The sequence below is a fragment of the Astatotilapia calliptera genome, chromosome 2 (assembly GCF_900246225.1).
Source record: "Astatotilapia calliptera chromosome 2, fAstCal1.2, whole genome shotgun sequence".
Classification (NCBI taxonomy): domain Eukaryota; kingdom Metazoa; phylum Chordata; class Actinopteri; order Cichliformes; family Cichlidae; genus Astatotilapia; species Astatotilapia calliptera.
In genome coordinates, this window is record NC_039303.1 from 27252533 (window position 1) to 27270738 (window position 18206).

Below are 18206 nucleotides of genomic sequence, written 5' to 3' on the forward strand. Positions count from 1 at the left end.
GTTTCTCTGGGTCTGTGTTGCGATCTATCGTTTTCCTAGCTGTGTGGTCTGTCATTTCTCTAGTTTAAGGTTGTTTTGAGTTATTTCAGTTATGTTATATTTTGAGTATTAAATTAAAGCCTTTTTTGAGTTCACGTCTGTCTCCGGAGTCTGCACCTTGGGTCCTATTCCTGCCTGCACACAGCCTTAACCTAACAGATACTGTCATATGGTGTCAGTCTGCTCTTAAAAATACTGGCATGGTTTTGTTGTTATTTTAACCTGTTAATCCTAATCAAGTTGTAAATCACAGTTTGTTCCTCTGACTTTGGCTGCTATTTCTCAGTACCTTACAGAACTTTGGGCTTTTGGCAACCCCAGTGTTTTAGGCCTATTGCATGTCTGGATACTGAGTTTGCAGAGTGGAATAGCAAGAGAGGGAGGAGCAGACAAGAAGAGATGGTCATGTTTATTACTCTGGGGACTACATTGTGCAGGGCATTTCCAAAATTATTTTGAAATGGAAAGGCACAAGAACAATTTGTAGAAAACTGACATAGAAAACCTTGGGCACAGACTCTAGTGCAGCCTGGGGTCTTAACTAAGAGGTTTATTTACAAAGAATCTTTCGCAGTCAGTGTCACAAAGTGCCTGATGTCAAAAGTCCAATCTTTTGATGAGAAATTATTAGTAGAGTATTAGTAAACTTTTCCAGAAGTTCAACTTTTTGCCACAGAATGTTTTCCCAAAAGTCTCGGGGATCATTTAGATGTCAGTTATTTTGTTTTTCAGCAGTTTCTTTAGATTGTTGCACAATGTGTTGCTTTTTCTGTTATCCTCCTTCACTCTGTCACACAGGTTCTATTTAATTGTTCATTGATTCAACAAGTCTGGCAGTAATTAGGGAAAAGACAAGATCTGCAGCTTTTCATTTAGGTCTGAAAAACTGAACACAACACTGACAATTAAACGTTGACACTGAAATTGCCCAAACTGACAAAGACTAACAGTAAAGTTTTATGGTTGCAAGGCTTTATGTCACTGATGTTTTGTTTGTTTGTTTTGTAAGCCATAATTCAGCAAGTTTGTAACTCAAAGTTTCAACTAAATAACTTAAGATTTCAACTTATTCACAAGTCAGAGTGAGTAACTCGACATTTTGAAAAACCTAACCTGAAGTTTTGGGGTAAAAACCCAAAAAGACATAACAATTTGACATTTTGACTCAGTGCTGCCTGAATATTATTTTATTGTTTACTTTATTTACTTATTTTTTTTCAGTGAAGGAATCAAGGTTCCATAGTTTAAGTCTTAATTTTTTACATTCAGTCTCGTGTTTATTTTTGTTGCCTATAACAACCTTAATATCTGTAGGTAGATGAGAAGCAAAATGCAACATAGAAAAAGCATGAATACATCTTAAAATTTATTATTATTATTATTATTTCGACTGCAGTGAAAAAAATGGGATAAATAATATGGGACAAATAAATTCTCTTCTGTTATTGCTCTTTGTTTATACCCTGAGTTTCGTCTTCAAGGCTCGTAAACTAAACTGTCGACTGATAATTCGAGTCCACTAAAGCGAACCCGTTAACTTACTAGTAACTTCTTTGCATGACATCTAATCTAACAACACTTAACCGCGATTTATATAAAAAATGGTTACTTTTAGAGAACGCCACAGCCTTGTAGGCAAAGTACAGGGAAAAACTACACCCTTTTACGTTGCCGTAACTCTCCTAGCTCCGCCTCTATCCCTGGACAAACAGGAATGCAGCCGCTCGTCACGTCAGCATGAGGAGACGCAACAAAATCAGCTACACATAGCAGAGTTCTGTGATAACAGAGGAAGAAAACTCTCAATCCAGCACTGTCGATTATTTCTAGCAGTCCTCACGATGCAGCGACGTGTCCGCTTTGTTGACTGTAACGTAGGATGAAGAGTAGATACCAGCTAGTTAGCTTGCTCTGACAGTCGGAGTACTAGCCTGTGGCTAACAGTTTGCTTCACGCTGTGAACTGAGACGGTAAGTTTTTCTCAGATATTTCTGTGGTGTCACGTTGGCCGCATTGCAACTAGTAAGAGACGGAATTGCTTCCTATATAATCCTAAAAAGACATTAGGTAATATTTTTGGTATTTTTAGCTCCGTGGAGGTGATACTTTCTGTTACAAATACTGCTCACAAAAGGGATCAGTAGCTTTTTCGTACGGCTGACAAAGTCACCAAACCAGCTTTACAAATACTTTACGTTCCATTGTAGCCGATGCGTTTTTTATATAACTGACCTTTTTCTAAAAACTATTAAAACATTCACTAAATTACCTCTTCTGTGTTAACCTAATGTTTATCTAGATTAGTTCATCGGTGTCTCGCTTTTTCTAAACGTGGCCCGGGTCTTTCTCTCTAGTGTCATACGAGTCCCTTTATGTCATTCAACGGATCCGACCTGAGGATCCGACCTCATCCGTTTCATGGGATTTTAAACGGCTATAGCTACAGCCAAGAGTGCTGTTTATGCGGCAGATCCGTAAGTGATCGTCTGTAGGTGTGACAGTATTCACTCAAAGCCCAGGAGGGGATAACAGAGATTATACTTAAGTTAAACATTATTTATCCACCAAAACTTGAACTTTAGATATGTTTCCAGCCCATCAACGAAACGAACGTTATTGTAAGCCAAATGAAACTGGGATCATGTTTCAAGCTTCAGCTTCGAACGGCAATGTTTGGACAACCTGATTAGTCCATGCCAGGAAGGAAGTACAGGAACAATTCTCGTCTTGTACAAACAAAGCTTTGTTTTGTTTCCACTTTTTGTCTAGTAAATGTACCAGAATTGGAAGCACCAATTGCATGTCACAAAATTCGTTTAGTTTTTGTAAAGCTGCAGACCAGCTGTGCACATGGAATAACATCACCCTACTGTCTTTTTCTGACAGTTTCAAACCTTGCTATAGAAATAAAAATGGAGATTCACCCTGATGACACATTTTTAAAAACAGGCAAACTTTAAGCTGAGCAATTTTTATATCTGATGTTAAGCCTTTTTTATTTTAGTAAAGCAAAGATAACCCTGACGGATGTCTCGATTTAAAATTAAACACTTTATTGGTAATATAAGGCATCGTGTATGTTTAGTTTTGCATGCGTGTTTGTGTTTGCCCCATACATTAACATAACTGTCATTTCGAGAAGAACTACCGCGTCTTTCTCTACTCAGCTTTCGTGATCTTTTTCCTCAAAGCAAAGACTTGGTGGGAAAACCATTGTCTTTCTTGTGTTCTTTTAGGAAACAGTCATGACACATAAACGCAGCCTGTGTTCAGTTTCTCTTGGAGTGGAGGGTATGACCTGCGGCTCTTGTGTCCAGTCCATAGAGCAGCGCATTGGGTCTCTTCCTGGAGTGATGCATATAAAGGTAAACGTGGGCTCTTTAGAGCTGTTTGTGGTGGTTAGTGGGTTTGAATTTTGTTTTAATTAATTTTTAGTTTAAATGTCATGCAGCAGTCTTTGTTGAGGAACTGATAATAACATTTTGCTGACTCAATACTTCCCTCGTGATACTTACTGTTTAACTACAGGATCTGAAATAACTAGATGTTGTAACAGTGGTCAAGTATTTTAAAACCATGTATTAGATCTCATAAAGAAAAAAAGTATATTAACTAAAGGCCTGATTGATACCCTAATCTTACCCCCTCGGGACTCGCTCATCTGATTAAGAACCAAGTAGCATCAATGTAGCCATGAGAGAGGGTTTAATTGCAATAGTTGAGGCCTGCTGTTTTGTTTATTGTGTGTTTACCCCCGAGGCTGAGGGTAAATGAGACGATAATGTAATAGTGTGTTCCAGATAGCGCTCTGCCCTTTGCGGGACTGTGGCATCAGCTCAATAAATTCTGTGTGTATCCACAGAAAATGTCATTTGTGTCTTAAGACAGTTTAGGTCCTGGATTATTTTACATTAATCTATACAGACATGATCTGCGAAGAGTAAATAGATTTATTTTATGTTCTTAGTAGAACAGTCATTGTCGGATTAGTGTTTCCCCTTTATTCTGAGAGTAAAGGTTAACCCTGCAGGCAGCCACACTTACTCACTCACTTGCTGGTTAACTTACGGCCAAGTCAGGCGATGCCTTCAATGTGTCACATGTTTCTTTCTTGCTAAAGTGAGAGCTGAGGGGATCATGCTGACAGCACATGCTGTGAGCTTGCCAAAGTCATGCATTTCTTTTCTTTTTTTTGTTTGTTTGTTTTAATAAAGGTTTAGTTCTGAGACAAGACAGTAAAAGCGTTAGGTGATAATAAAATCTAAGGAATCTGTATAGCTACACAAGACCAAAAATATCCCTTTCATAGTATCGGAATTAACTCTGAACCGACATTAAGTGCTTAAGAGTATTACTGGAGGTAAATCTGATTGTTGCTTGAATAAAATAGAAGCCACATCTTAAATGTAGCTATATTGCATATTAAGGTTAAGCTTAGCATTTATTCCAATTTTGTTGACTCCATTTTACATTTTCTCTTTCAACTCCACTTTTGTAGGTGTCTTTAGAGGGCAAGAATGCAACTGTCATATTTGACCCCAGCCATCAGAGCCCAGAGTCTCTGTCAGAGGCCATTGAGGACATGGGCTTTGAATCAAGTTTGCCAGCTTCCAGCAAAGCCACACCAGTCCCTACTGATATCCAGTTGGTCTCCACCTCGGGCATGACACCCACAGCCCAACAGGAAGCATTGAAGAAACTATCACAAATTCAGGGAGTGCTGGATGTCAGAGAGAACCTGCCACAGACGGGCCTCACCGTCACCTTTGTTCCCTCCCTGACGTCCACGCAGCAGCTTAGTGAGGCGGTGGCCAGCGTAACACCGCCGGACATCTCCACACCGAGCAGCCCTTTGCAAAAAGACCCCACCTCCTCTCCATCTCAGACCACGCGAGGTGGAGCGGCCATCCTTAAGCTGCGCATTGAAGGAATGACCTGTCACTCCTGTATTACCACTATTGAAGGAAAGATTGGTAAACTCAAAGGGATTCAAAAGATCAAAGGTGATGTACTCGACCCATTTGCAAACTTGCAGTCATATATAACTTTACAGCCTGAGCTGGAAGAGATGTTGTAGCGCGACTGCTGAATTGCACGTCCTACATCTCAGGTGTCATGTCATTGTGGATCAGCGAGGCTGTCTTTAGGTTCAGCAAGTAGAGATTGTTTAGTACGATATGATTATGACTCATGAAATCCCGTCTGGTTGGAAAGAATGACTTGTAGACGGGATTATGGTGGTTGAGTGCAGCATGATCCCTGCGTTCAATGTGGTTGTTTGCATAGCCTGTCAGTGTACTGTTTGCTCTGTCAAATTTGTTTCAAACTGACGCAAAAAGGGAAGTTTTATAGTAATGATGACATTTATTTTCCTTTATAAAAAGAACAGAAAAAGTTATGCGTATTTGAAATTTTTCGAAGTCAGTTTTTAACTGTTGTAGTTTGTTGCCCTGAAGCTCAGTATTGAAGAGGATTCTTTTGTTTTTTTGCATGGTGTTCATACTTATTAACCCTGGGTTTTTGGCATAAGACAACTCCGGACATGTAAAATCATTCAAATATTTTGTGAGCTAAAAATATCTTTTGGGCTCACCTATTCTTTTTGCAGTCGTTCATACAGGATGTGTAGTTTAACTTTCTGATGTTTTGGATCCAAATGAACAGATCTGACCAATCAGATCAGTATATTTGGCAACAAGTGCCATCATGGCTAAACACTGCTCCGGCTCATAATCGTCTCTCTGAAATGAAATTATCTCTCCCTCTTCAAGCGTGGTCCCATTTCTGATAAAAGAGCTCAAAGTGCCCCACTGACATCCTGAAATATGTACGAAAGCGAGCGTGATACAGTTTTAACTTCTAGATCAAAGCGTAAAATTGTCCTTGCTGCTGCTTTCTTGTGAGAATTTGATGAACCCAGAATCTCTGTTTCCTTCTTTTCTTGTTTCAGAAACATCAGGATGAACTTTTTTTTTTTTTTTTTTTGTCACAGTCAGTGTTTTTTTTTTTTTTTTTTTTTTGAGGACGAATGCTCCACAAAAAATATAATGTGTTTGGTTTGTATGTAGGCCAAGTTCAGATCTGGAATTTTGTGTTGTTTTTATGCAACATGTTCAGTGTGTAACGGCCTTCAGAGTGAAGTAAAGGCTTTGTCTCCTGAAGCTTTAAGCTGGACCATCAAAATGATCTCACATCGATTGTATCTCGTGTGTCTGATTCTCTGCCAACATCTTTGTCCTTGTTTCACACACAGTGGCTTCCGCTTCTTGTCAAAGAATTTCATTTGTTTTTATTTGCTTTGTGCTTCTGTTTTAACTTTCCTGTTTCCATCTCTTCCACAGTTGTTTTAGAGTCTCAGGAAGCTACACTCGTCTACCTGCCTTACCTCCTCACTGTCCAAACCATCATTGATCAAATTACTGTGGTTGGATTCAAGGCCTTTGTGAAGTCTAAGCCCCGCCCCCTGCAGCTGTCCCCCAGTGAAATGGAGCGCTTTGTTGATTCTCAAAAACAAACAATTTCGTCGCCATCTGAGACTTCGGAGGAGACTGAAATCTTCATAGACACCACGCTCGTCGCGCTTAGGGTCAAAGGCATGCATTGCCGTTCCTGTGTGGTCAACATTCAGGACAATATCTCAGTGCTGCCTGGTGTGTCTTCTGTGGAGGTGTCTTTGGAGAATGAGAAGGCCTCCATCTGCTATGACCCCCAAACGGTCACAGTGACTCAGCTGCAGCAGGCAATTGAAGCACTGCCTCCAGGAAACTTTAAGACTCAACCGTGGGACTCCTCCGGTCCCCTCAGTCCTGTGTCCACATCACCTGCTCGCACTTTACCACCGTCATCATCATGGCCTACAGGAGCAAACCAGGCTAAACCTGCTGTCTTGCAGCCTTGTTTTAATCAGCCACTGGGATCTGTGGTGAATATCCACATTGAGGGCATGACATGCAACTCCTGTGTTCAGTCCATTGAAGGCATGATCTCCCAAAAGAAAGGGGTCATGTCAGCCGAGGTCTCTCTGACTGATCACCAGGGGATCTTTGAGTACGACCCTCTGCTGACCACACCAGAGGAGTTGAGGGAGGCCATAGAGGACATGGGCTTTGATGCCTTTCTGCCTGGTAAGAGGACCGATTATGTTGGCATTTAATTACCCACATGGTTTCAGGCCCAGAGCAGTTTTATTTTTAGAGGCTAGTGAGCAAAATTAGCATCATTAATGAAGAAATCTTCTTGTAAACAGAGACCAACTCTCTGCTGCCTGCGCCACATCCTCTTTCATCGAAGTCTTCAAGTATAGCACCTGTCAAAGGTAAAGAGGTGGACAGTGACCACCACAAAGAAACCCCCCAGGGACTTAGTGGAGAAACCAACTCTAAATGCTACATCCAGATCGGCGGGATGACCTGTGCTTCCTGTGTGTCAAACATTGAGCGAAATCTCAAGAATGAACCTGGTGTGTTAAAGTTTTTTGGGGTTTTTTTTTTTTTTTGATAGGATAATTTTTTGGCTTTCCTTAGGAAATAAAGAGAAAATCTGTAATGTTGTGCAGGTATCTACTCTGTTCTGGTGGCACTAATGGCGAGTAAAGCAGAGGTCCGTTATAACCCTGAAGTCACCGATCCTATGAAGGTAGCCGAGTGCGTGAAGGAGCTGGGCTTCACCGCCTCTGTTATGGAGAACTATGAAGGTTCAGGTGGAAACGTTGAATTAGTGGTGAGTCACTGTGAGGCTGCATTGACTTTATGTTCTTTAATGCATGCATGCAAAACCATAAACAAACATTTCTCAATAAGGATTCACTAGATGAGGTGCATTCCTCCCCTCATATTCTCATTATTTTCTACCTCTTCATCTGCTTGTCTGCTCCTCTTCACCTTCTTTCAGGTCAGGGGAATGACGTGCGCTTCTTGTGTTCACAAAATTGAATCCAACCTCACGAAAGAAAAGGGGATTATCTATGCCTCTGTTGCCTTGGCAACCAACAAAGCACACATTAAATTCGACTCTGAAGTTATTGGACCACGAGACATCATCAAGCTGATTGAGGTATTATGCCTTCCTCTGTTTATTTATGCATGTGTTCAGTTATACTTTTACTAATTCATTGGTCTGGATAAAAGTCTTTAAAGGCCTCATCAGGAGTTTGTTTTCTGTAGAATCTAGGGTTTGAAGCGTCTTTGGTAAAGAGGGACCGCACTGCCAGCCACCTGGACCACAGCAAAGAGATACGACAGTAAGCAGCATTTGGTGTTTGTCAATTTAAAAACCTGTTGTTTGTGTAGTTATGTATGTTACCATACTGTGTTGGGACATGAGTCTGGTGTTCAAACTCTTTTTCTTTTTCCTTTTTGTTCATCTGAATGTTGGCTTGATCGTTTATCTGACTTTCCTAAGAAAAATCTTTTTGTAGAGTGAAGTGCTTAGGCCATTATAGGCAGTAAAATGTAAACTTATCAGAGAGTGATACTAGGGATTGAAAGTAATCAGTTAGTGAGGTATGTTGAGCGTGAAGCTAGTTGTCAGTGTCACAAATGTAGCTCTCTTTGTACCCAATAAGGTAATCGAGCTAAGTTAAGCTGCACATGTAATATGCTTCAGAGGAGGTTATTTTCATATTCAGCTCTAAAAAGCACTCTCAGCTGAGGGAAAACATTTCATATGCAAGGCCACGAAGGCCAAGTCCACTTGGAGGGTGCATGCGTAATTAAGCATTGTAGTGTCGTGTCTTGCTGCAGGTCATGGGACAGAGCCCTGTTTTTAGTCCCTCTCTTATTTACGTCCTTCAGATCCAAGCGACCTCTCGCATGCCCATGGGAGCAGAAGCTGTAACACTGACCTTACACTCAGCTGCACATGCATTCATTTGAAAATTGGGGGGCAAAATTGAGGATACGGTACAATGTGTCGTACGTGGAGCATATAACTGTCATTTTTCTTTATTCAAATTTTTTTATGTTTTTGAAGCCATTTACTTGATTTGCACTATTTTAAATAATATCATGTGCCATTTTATAAAAAGCTGTTTAAAAAATAATACTACTAATAAGACCTGCAAACCTGTGGTTTCTACAAGCATCCAAAAATGCTGTCAGAGATCAAATATTTCAGGAGAGGTGGGAATCACCAGACACCTCATGATACGATGTTATCATACTACTTCATTTACTATTTCATATTATTGCACTTTTTAACATTTTGAAATATGCTGAGTATTGCAGTAACAATTATTGCGATTTGTCACCTGTTCTTTCATCAGCAGAGGTAAACTTTATTATCTGTTTTATATAAAATAATGTTATCTCACTTCATTTATTTATTTAGGTTTTCCTCCAAATAGACTGTTAACCGTACAACACTGGCTTGAAAGCCAGGCATAAGTGGCGTCATAAGACCGGGTCAGTCTGGTATCAGTCTTATATCAGACCCCATTCAACTGCAGGCTGATATCATTCTGCATTTGTATGGGGTCAAGCTGGCAATAACATGCTATCTGTGAAGTGTGATAAGTGGTTGAAAATCACACGTGTTGCACTAAAGATAGAAATATTTACACATTCAGCAGAAATTTAACTGACATTGATACTCAGTGGCCTTCCTGTACTATAGGAACATAATCAGACTGATGGCAGCATGTTGGCATCTGTCTGCATTTATAAATTAGACTGCAGTTATTGTCAAACCTTCAACAATCTCTCTGAGTGATTCCAGTCAGTTCAAGTCAGACTGTGACCAGGCGACCTGTTCACTCAACTTTCGATCTAAAGTCATTGTGAGTGTGTAAGACCTTCAAGCTCTGAGCAACCCTTTCTATTCTATTCTATTTTATTTTATTTAACTTGTGTGGCTGAGCCATTAGCTTGGTGTGAATTAGGAGGTTGCTTTGTCAAGCTAAATGTTACCAGTGTTTAACGGTTTTTGAGTTGAGATGATTTAATGTAAGTTGGCTCGATTAACATTATCTCAGGGTTTTGGTGCATGAGATTAGCCCTGTTGTTTGTAGTATTCCCAGAGCATTTATATTTATTTAATAAATATCATTATAATATCGCCCCACAAAATATTGCTCCAAATGTGTATGAATGTAGTTTTGTTTAGTCATACTGGCTGTGAGAGAGTTGTGTCTTGGTTCTTTTTGTTATGATTATTAAAGTCAGCATATGTTTGCTTTGTCGTTTTAAAAAAACCTGTTACTAAGTGAATATTATCTTCCCTTGCTAAGGTGGAGGAAGTCTTTCCTTGTGAGCTTGGTTTTCTGTGTGCCTGTGATGGGTATGATGATCTACATGATTATTATGGACCACCAGATGACAGTTTCACATCATCACAACAATACGGCAGAGGACCGCAACCGCTACCACTCCACCATGTTTCTGGAGAGACAGCTGCTCCCAGGCCTCTCCATCATGAACCTCCTCTCCTTCCTGTTTTGTGTGCCTGTACAGGTAAATCACAGGGATTAACTTCACTCCCAGGAAACATGATAGGGAACTTTTAGTAGTAGTAGTCGTAGTAATAGTAGTATTAATTTTTGCCCTCAGGAGAGAAAAGTCGTGGAGTCATATTAATGATTTCTGTTTTGTTTGTTTGTTTTCTCTCTCCTTAGTTTATTGGAGGTCGCTACTTCTACGTTCAAGCCTGGAAAGCCGTGAAACACAAGTCTGCGAACATGGATGTGCTAATTGTTCTGGCCACTTCCATAGCCTTCACCTACTCATGCGTTGTCCTAATTGTGGCCATAGCGGAGAAGGCAAAAGTCAATCCCATCACGTTCTTCGACACACCGCCTATGCTCTTTGTCTTCATCTCTCTGGGACGCTGGCTGGAACAGATAGCCAAGGTTTAGCTCATATTTATTAATATCTGTGACATTTCAAGTAACTTTACTTTTTTGAAAAGTCTGCAAATCGACACACATGTATAAAAAGTCAAATTGTTTTATGTGCCGTCTTCCAGAGCAAGACTTCTGAGGCTTTGTCCAAACTGATGTCTTTACAAGCCACTGAGGCCACAGTCGTCACTCTCGGCAGTGATAATTCAGTTCTCAGGTACTCCTGGTTCTCTACCCTCACCTTTCACATGTTGACTTGGTTTGAAATGACAACATAATGAAATGTTTGCAGTTAGAGTACCTGTTGAATTAGACAACAGCATAACAAAGGGTGTATAAAAAAACAGCAGGGGAGTTTCCAGAGTTAGTGTCAGATTTAATTGACAATTTTGACCTTGTGTGTCTTCTAACAGCCTTTCCTAAACAGTCTAGTATCATTATTATTATTATTAATAATCTTACTATTTTTTTCAGTGTCAAAAATGAATTTGTTTTTAGTATTTGACATTATTTTATGTTTGTGTGTTGCAGTGAGGAGCAGGTGGATGTGGAGCTGGTTCAGAGGGGTGATATAGTCAAAGTCGTTCCTGGGGGAAAGTTTCCAGTCGATGGGAGGGTCATTGAAGGACATTCCATGGCCGATGAGTCCCTCATCACAGGTTGGTCGTCATTAATTGTAGGACCTGTATCTATGCATGGACTGGTGCTGGATGTCTATAAAAAGTGTTAATAGGTCACTTATGCTCATCGTGGGCATGAATCTCATGGTCATTTGGGGCTTTTAATCATTTCTTTGAAATCTTATTTTTCTAGGGTGGAATGATTGTACAGGATACATCTTTTATTACTTTAAAAAGACAAGAATTTGGTTCATAAGTTTAGATTTATTTTTGATTTTCTCTAATCTAGAATTAATATTTAGTTCTTTCAGCCAGTTGCACCTCACCAGGTGCCTTTGGTAGCCATCAACAACCTTGACATAATTCTTCCTGGGCATTTGACCTCTCTTGGCAGAATTGGTAGAGTTCATTTAAATTAGTTTGTTTCTTGGCACAGACCTGACTTTTAAGCGTAATGCAAAAAATTCTAATAGGGTTGAAGTTGAGACTTTGAGAAAAAACAATTTCAGAAGCTTAATGTTAGCCTGCTTCATTCATTCCAGAAGCAGTTTTGTTGTGTGTTTCTGGCTGTTGATTTCAGGGGAAGGTGAAGAATTCCTTTATTGTTATTTTATTATTGTTACATGGCATCCACTGACAACAAACAGCCCAGAGCACAATGCTACCATCACCATGCTTGACAGTGTTCTTAGATGCGAAAGCCTTATCTTTTCTCCTCCAAACATAACTCTTGTCAAGGTGGTCAAATAGCTCAGTCTTTGTCTTGTCCGACCTTAAAACCTTTCTCCAGAAGGCCAAAAGCATCTGGTTGGAGTGCAACTTGCTATGGGAACCAAACCAAATATTAGTGGGTGTGTTTTGTTTATTTTTTTTCTTACCTGTACTGCAGCTTTTTGACCAGCTATTGCTTTATGACTCCAGGTGAGGCCATGCCAGTGACGAAGAAGCCCGGGAGCTCGGTGATTGCAGGCTCCATTAACCAGAACGGCTCTCTGCTCGTCAGTGCTACACATGTTGGCATGGACACTACGCTGTCTCAGATTGTCAAACTAGTGGAGGAGGCTCAGACTTCAAAGGTGAATTACATGGTTTGGCCTGTGCACTGTATATACCAGCTTTGAGAGTAACGCTGTACAAGTGTTTATGTCTTTACTTTGTGTTTTTAGGCTCCCATCCAGCAGTATGCGGATAAAATTAGTGGCTACTTTGTACCCTTCATTGTTGGCATATCTGTGCTTACCCTGATCGCGTGGATCATCATTGGCTTTTTGAACTTCTCTCTGGTGGAGATGTACTTTCCTGTGAGTTCTTTTCCCTTTTACTTCAGTTTTATGTCATTTTTGTGAATTGGAAAAAAGCTAACACCATTTCCTTCACGCAGGGTTACGACAAATCCATTTCCAGGACTGAGGCTGTGGTTCGCTTCGCCTTCCAGGCCTCCATAACCGTGTTATGCATCGCCTGTCCCTGTTCCCTTGGCTTGGCAACCCCGACAGCTGTCATGGTGGGCACAGGGGTCGGAGCCCAAAATGGCATCCTGATAAAGGGGGGAGAGCCACTTGAGATGGCGCATAAGGTGTGTTAATGATGATTTTCTGACACCTCTGTGTTAGCCAGGCGGTTATATATGAGAAAGCATCTGTTAGTTTTAACACATTGAATAAAATTATAATTATATAAATGCAGGCAGATATCAGATGGGTGAGACTGAATGCATTAAATTTGATTTATCGATGTAGTGCCACATGTATGCACTTATTCGATTACGTGACATGCATAGTGATTTATTTCCATCATCTAAAATGAGGTTTTTAGACCTCACAAGTGCATTTACTGTATTTTTGTTTTAGTGGGTTATTTTCACCTCTCAAGTATGATCCTCCTGAAAACCAGCCTATTCATTTATGTCTTCTGTAATGGACATTTTGTTGTTGGTCTATATCTTTTGACTTATTTGAGCTACCCTACTAAGTCCTGATGTACTAAATAGAGGACATCCTGGGTTTTTCCACTGATATGTCATGTGTTTGAGTGGCCTCTTTTAGCTTCAAAGAGGAAGGAAATCACAAAAAACATGTCAAACAAAAAATGTTCAATGGGAAGATTCCCCCCCCCAGTTTTCAGGAGGTTATCAGGGTATTATCATCACCCTGTTATGTCTGTGAATGCGATAACTCGAATGAGGAGTTTTAAATTCATGCCATAGGTGTATCTACTAAAAATCTCAGTTTACAATCTCAGTGACCGCATGATCAAGGTCAGAGTTCTCTGAGAGTTCTCTGTTTCATGAATTGTAATAATTTTTCCACATTCTTTAATTTGCTTGAGAGCTGTTATTCTGAAAAGAAATTCCCATCTCCTGCTTTAATCGTTAAAAAATATTAAAAAAAAATCTTAAAGACTGTTAAAGATGAGACACATGAATAAATAATTAAATTCTCGATGCTGGAGGTGATAAACGTCTTTTATATTTAGATATCATTTCTGGGGTCACAAAGTAAATAACTTATAATATTATCTTTCATATGCAGGTTCAGTCTGTGGTGTTTGACAAGACCGGCACCATTACATACGGGGCCCCAAAGGTTGTTCAAGTAAAGATCGCGGTGGAGGGGAATAAGATGCCTCGCTCCCGCCTGCTGGCCATTGTAGCCACAGCTGAGAACAACAGTGAACACCCGCTCGGAGCCGCTATTACCAAATACTGCAAACAGGTTTGCCTTTCATCAGATTTGACCCCACGGTGAGATGAATGATAATCTACAGTATGTATATGTGGAAGATGTTGATCCATTGTTATTTGCGTGCAGGAGCTTGGCACAGAGTCTCTTGGCACGTGCGTGGACTTTCAGGCGGTGCCGGGCTGTGGCATCCGATGTCAGGTGAGCAACACAGAGAGTCTGCTGAAGCAGTTGGACAGTGACAGCGAGGACAACAACCAGCGCAACAGTGTCCTAGTCCAGATCAGCGACAGCCGGACATGCACCAGCTCCCATCCACTCATCATGGACCCACAGCCGCAAAGTATGTTTGGAAGTGCATTCCTACTGCACGATTACAGTTGCTGTAAAGTTGTGTTTCACTTGCTTTTATGCCTTCTTGCTGTTGTTTGCAGGCCTGCTTCAGACAGCCACCTATGTAGTCCTGATAGGGAACAGGGAGTGGATGAGGAGGAACTGCCTGCAAGTCACACCTGAAATCGACGAAGCCATGATCGAGCACGAGCGCAGAGGACGCACTGCTGTTCTGGTGGCCGTAGACGGTGAGTAGCAATGTTAAAATTGACTCTTTTCTCTCACTTTCTGACTGCTTGAAACTTAAAAACCTTTTTTTCTGTGCATAGACCTGCTGTGTGCAATGATAGCCATAGCAGACACAGTGAAACCAGAGGCTGAGTTGGCGGTCCACACGCTGACCAACATGGGTCTGGAAGTTGTGCTGATGACTGGAGACAACAGCAAGACAGCTCGGGCTATTGCTGCTCAGGTAAGCAAAGCAGACGAATGAAGAGCTGATTAATACTGATGCTATCATTAGACTTTTGTTACTAGATGGTGAAGTTGTAACAGAGATGATGGCTTCGATTTTTTTTGCTTTTCTGCTTTAATGTCATATTAAGCTGGAAACCCAACACGTGTTTGATTTCTGAGCTCATCATTCTGCTTTTTGTCCACCAGGTCGGCATCAGGAAAGTGTTCGCTGAGGTGCTGCCCTCCCACAAGGTGGCCAAAGTGGAACAGCTGCAGCAGGCGGGAAAGAGGGTCGCCATGGTGGGTGACGGCGTCAACGACTCGCCCGCTCTGGCCATGGCTGACGTGGGCATCGCCATAGGAACCGGGACAGATGTGGCCATAGAGGCCGCAGATGTGGTGCTGATCAGGGTGAGAATCTGATCCGACAAAGGTGTCTGTTTTGTAACATGAAAGCGGCACAGATGATATTTAGGATGATGTGAATCGCATGCAGACAACACAACAGGTCACCGGTGACTCTCCAACTTGAGAAACAAAAGTCTAACATAAAAAACCTTGTAGACTGAAATAAAAACAGTTGATCTGTTTTGTTTTTTTGTTTGTTTTTTAAAGCTTTGTGCTGAGAGGATTTTACTTAAAGCATTTCAACTTTTTCCCCTTTTTGCCACAAATTGCTATTAACGCCCTGCTCATTTACCCAGTGTTGTTCTCTTGTCTTCAGAATGACCTGCTGGATGTGGTCGGCAGTATTGACCTCTCTAAAAAGACCGTCAAGAGGATCAGGATCAACTTTGTCTTCGCTCTTATCTACAACCTGGTTGGAATTCCTATTGCTGCTGGTAGGTTCTTTGGTGGGCTGAATGCAGAGTGAGGTCATCCACTTTTTTAGTATCATAGTGAAATCACTTTGAGCTCTGTGGAAATACGAACCTCATCTATTTACAGGGGTGTTCCTTCCCATCGGCCTGGTGTTACAGCCGTGGATGGGCTCTGCTGCCATGGCGTTGTCATCAGTCTCTGTGGTTTTGTCCTCGCTTCTACTTAAATGGTAATGAAATATTTGGGGTTTTGTTGAAGTATTTTGTGTGTATTTTGTGTTAATTCATAAAAACTTCTGTCCATTTTATCCCCTTCATCTTTATGTAGTTACACTAAACCCACTGCAGAGAAGCTGGAGGCCAGACTGGGTACCAGCAGGCGGCAGGGCAGCCTGTCTGACGTCAGCGTCCACATCGGCATGGGCGAGATGCGTCGCCCGTCCCCCAAACTTAGTCTGCTAGACCGCATCGTCAACTACAGTCGAGCCTCAATCAACTCGCTGCGCTCTGACAAGCATTCAGTCAACAGCTTCGTGCTCGGTGACCCCGACAAACACTCGCTGCTGGTCGGGGACGCTGCGAGCCACGAGGATGACTTGTGTTGAATCTGAGGAGCTTACAATAGAAAGTGCGTTTATTCCAGGCTGGGCCATGCTGAGTCAAAAGGGTTACATTGAATAATGGCCCTTCCATCTGCTGTAGGTGCCCTCAGGCCAGCACTGTTTACGTGAAGAAAGCTTTCCCTTGTTTTCTTTTAGCCCAACCCACTGATCACACTCTTCAGACTATGATGAGATGGGTTTTGTTGAGGTTACGCTCTTGGGGACACTCTTAGACAAACTCATTGACACTACAATCCACAACTCTCCCGTGTCAGCTTCTTCAGAGCCATGAAGCAGGTGCCACATCCAGGAAGCAGAGCTGTGATCATCGTTGCAACTTTACAATCTTGAACATCTATCCAAAGACATTTAAACAGTGGTGCCCTTCCTAAGAGTGGACAGAGTAGAGTTTTATTTTAGTTAATCTCCCTAAGTGGAAAAGTGTTGTATAATTATATTCCAAACTATTTATACTATTATTTATCTATTTTTTTTTTCACTACATCAATGTAAAACATGAAGTTCTTGAATCCAAATGTAAATTATGATTTTGACGTTCCCAAAAAATGTGTGATTGCTTAGAAAAGTTATGCATAAAAACTTTATAACAAGCTGCAAAAGGGATTGTTAAGCAAAACTAAGGAGTGAGATGTGAATGTCAGTGTTACCTAAAGTGCCAGTTGAAGTGCCACCCGGCAATTCCAACACATTCCAAAGATAGCAGCATTCAGAGGTTATCTTGGACTTGATCTTCACAAAGTGTGAGCAGAGGTCTGCTGAAGGTCGATTTAAGCTCTAGTTTCAGCATGCGTCAACTCGCTCCAGCTGTAGTCAGTCATCTGTCAATGTATGTGAAGATTGTTTGCTGTTGCAGTGAAGCAGAAGTTGTTACATGGATTATGATGTTCTTGGATGTCTTTGAGTTGTTGCAATTAGGCTTGTGTTTTGAAATGCCGTCGTGTCCATCCTTGTGTCTGCAGTAAGCAAGGTTGTGTTACTGTCGTTAATGCAAGGCTGTCACTTTCTCAGCTTTTTTTCTTTCCTTTTTAATAGGATTGATGCTGTTGCACTTGATCAAAGAGACTCAGCACGAACAGAGTAAACACAGCTGTGTCCCAGCAGTCCGCCAAACAAGTTACTGAGAAGCAAACGCTAGAATAATAGTAATAGTTCAGTACTATTTAGATCCCACCAGATTTGAGGAGGATGCTGAACAGCCACTGCTGTTGTGAATCATTAGAAAACAGTTGAGCTATTTTGGTTTCCGAATTATTTCTCTCTTGCTTTTCCTCCTGATGAGAAGTACATCAGCACGTCCTGCCACTTCCCCATGATGCACTCTGGTCTGGTCAGTTCTGCCAGAATGCTGTTTTTGTGCAATGCCTTTTTCAAGTGTCCATAAGGCCTCAGATATCTGTGTCCATGTTTGCGCGTTCTTCTGAACATTGTGTGCCTTTTAGAATAAAAATGCTTTCGTAACATCACATTGCTGTTTTTGCTTTAAGCCACTAGATGGCACTGTGGATCAACAACGACCCTCGCTGTGGGATTTTATCAAGTTTATTTCATCTGGTTAGTCAAAACATTACATCACCCCAGTGTACTGCAAAACAATCAGAAAACATTCTTTGTCACAGTATTTTAAAAATTATTAATGCAAGCTATAAATGACTTCCTCTCGAGTTGATTCGTCTCGCTTTGGCTGTGTTGAAATTTCATTTGATTTGGTAAATTGAATTTTCTTAATTGTTAGAGTTAACTGATCAAGCACGGACTGAAATCGGTGTGGTTCTAAAAATGTGCAGCACTTGGAAATCTGC

General features: G+C 41.1%; 1 protein-coding gene across 1 annotated transcript; it reads left to right on the forward strand.

Moving 5' to 3' along the window:
* The first annotated feature begins 1671 nt into the window (after positions 1–1671).
* atp7a (ATPase copper transporting alpha) lies at positions 1672–17870 on the forward strand. The gene is made up of 23 exons (XM_026191371.1): positions 1672–2009; positions 3276–3404; positions 4538–5042; positions 6381–7163; positions 7286–7498; positions 7595–7758; positions 7930–8091; positions 8202–8278; positions 10265–10487; positions 10649–10882; positions 10999–11090; positions 11405–11532; positions 12415–12569; positions 12660–12794; positions 12875–13069; positions 14025–14207; positions 14304–14517; positions 14609–14755; positions 14837–14979; positions 15171–15374; positions 15688–15805; positions 15912–16014; positions 16113–17870. Exons 2-23 carry the CDS (start codon positions 3285–3287, stop codon positions 16387–16389), a joined length of 4575 nt encoding a protein of 1524 aa, XP_026047156.1. The 5' UTR covers positions 1672–2009; positions 3276–3284; the 3' UTR covers positions 16390–17870.
* Positions 17871–18206: the final 336 nt, after the last annotated feature.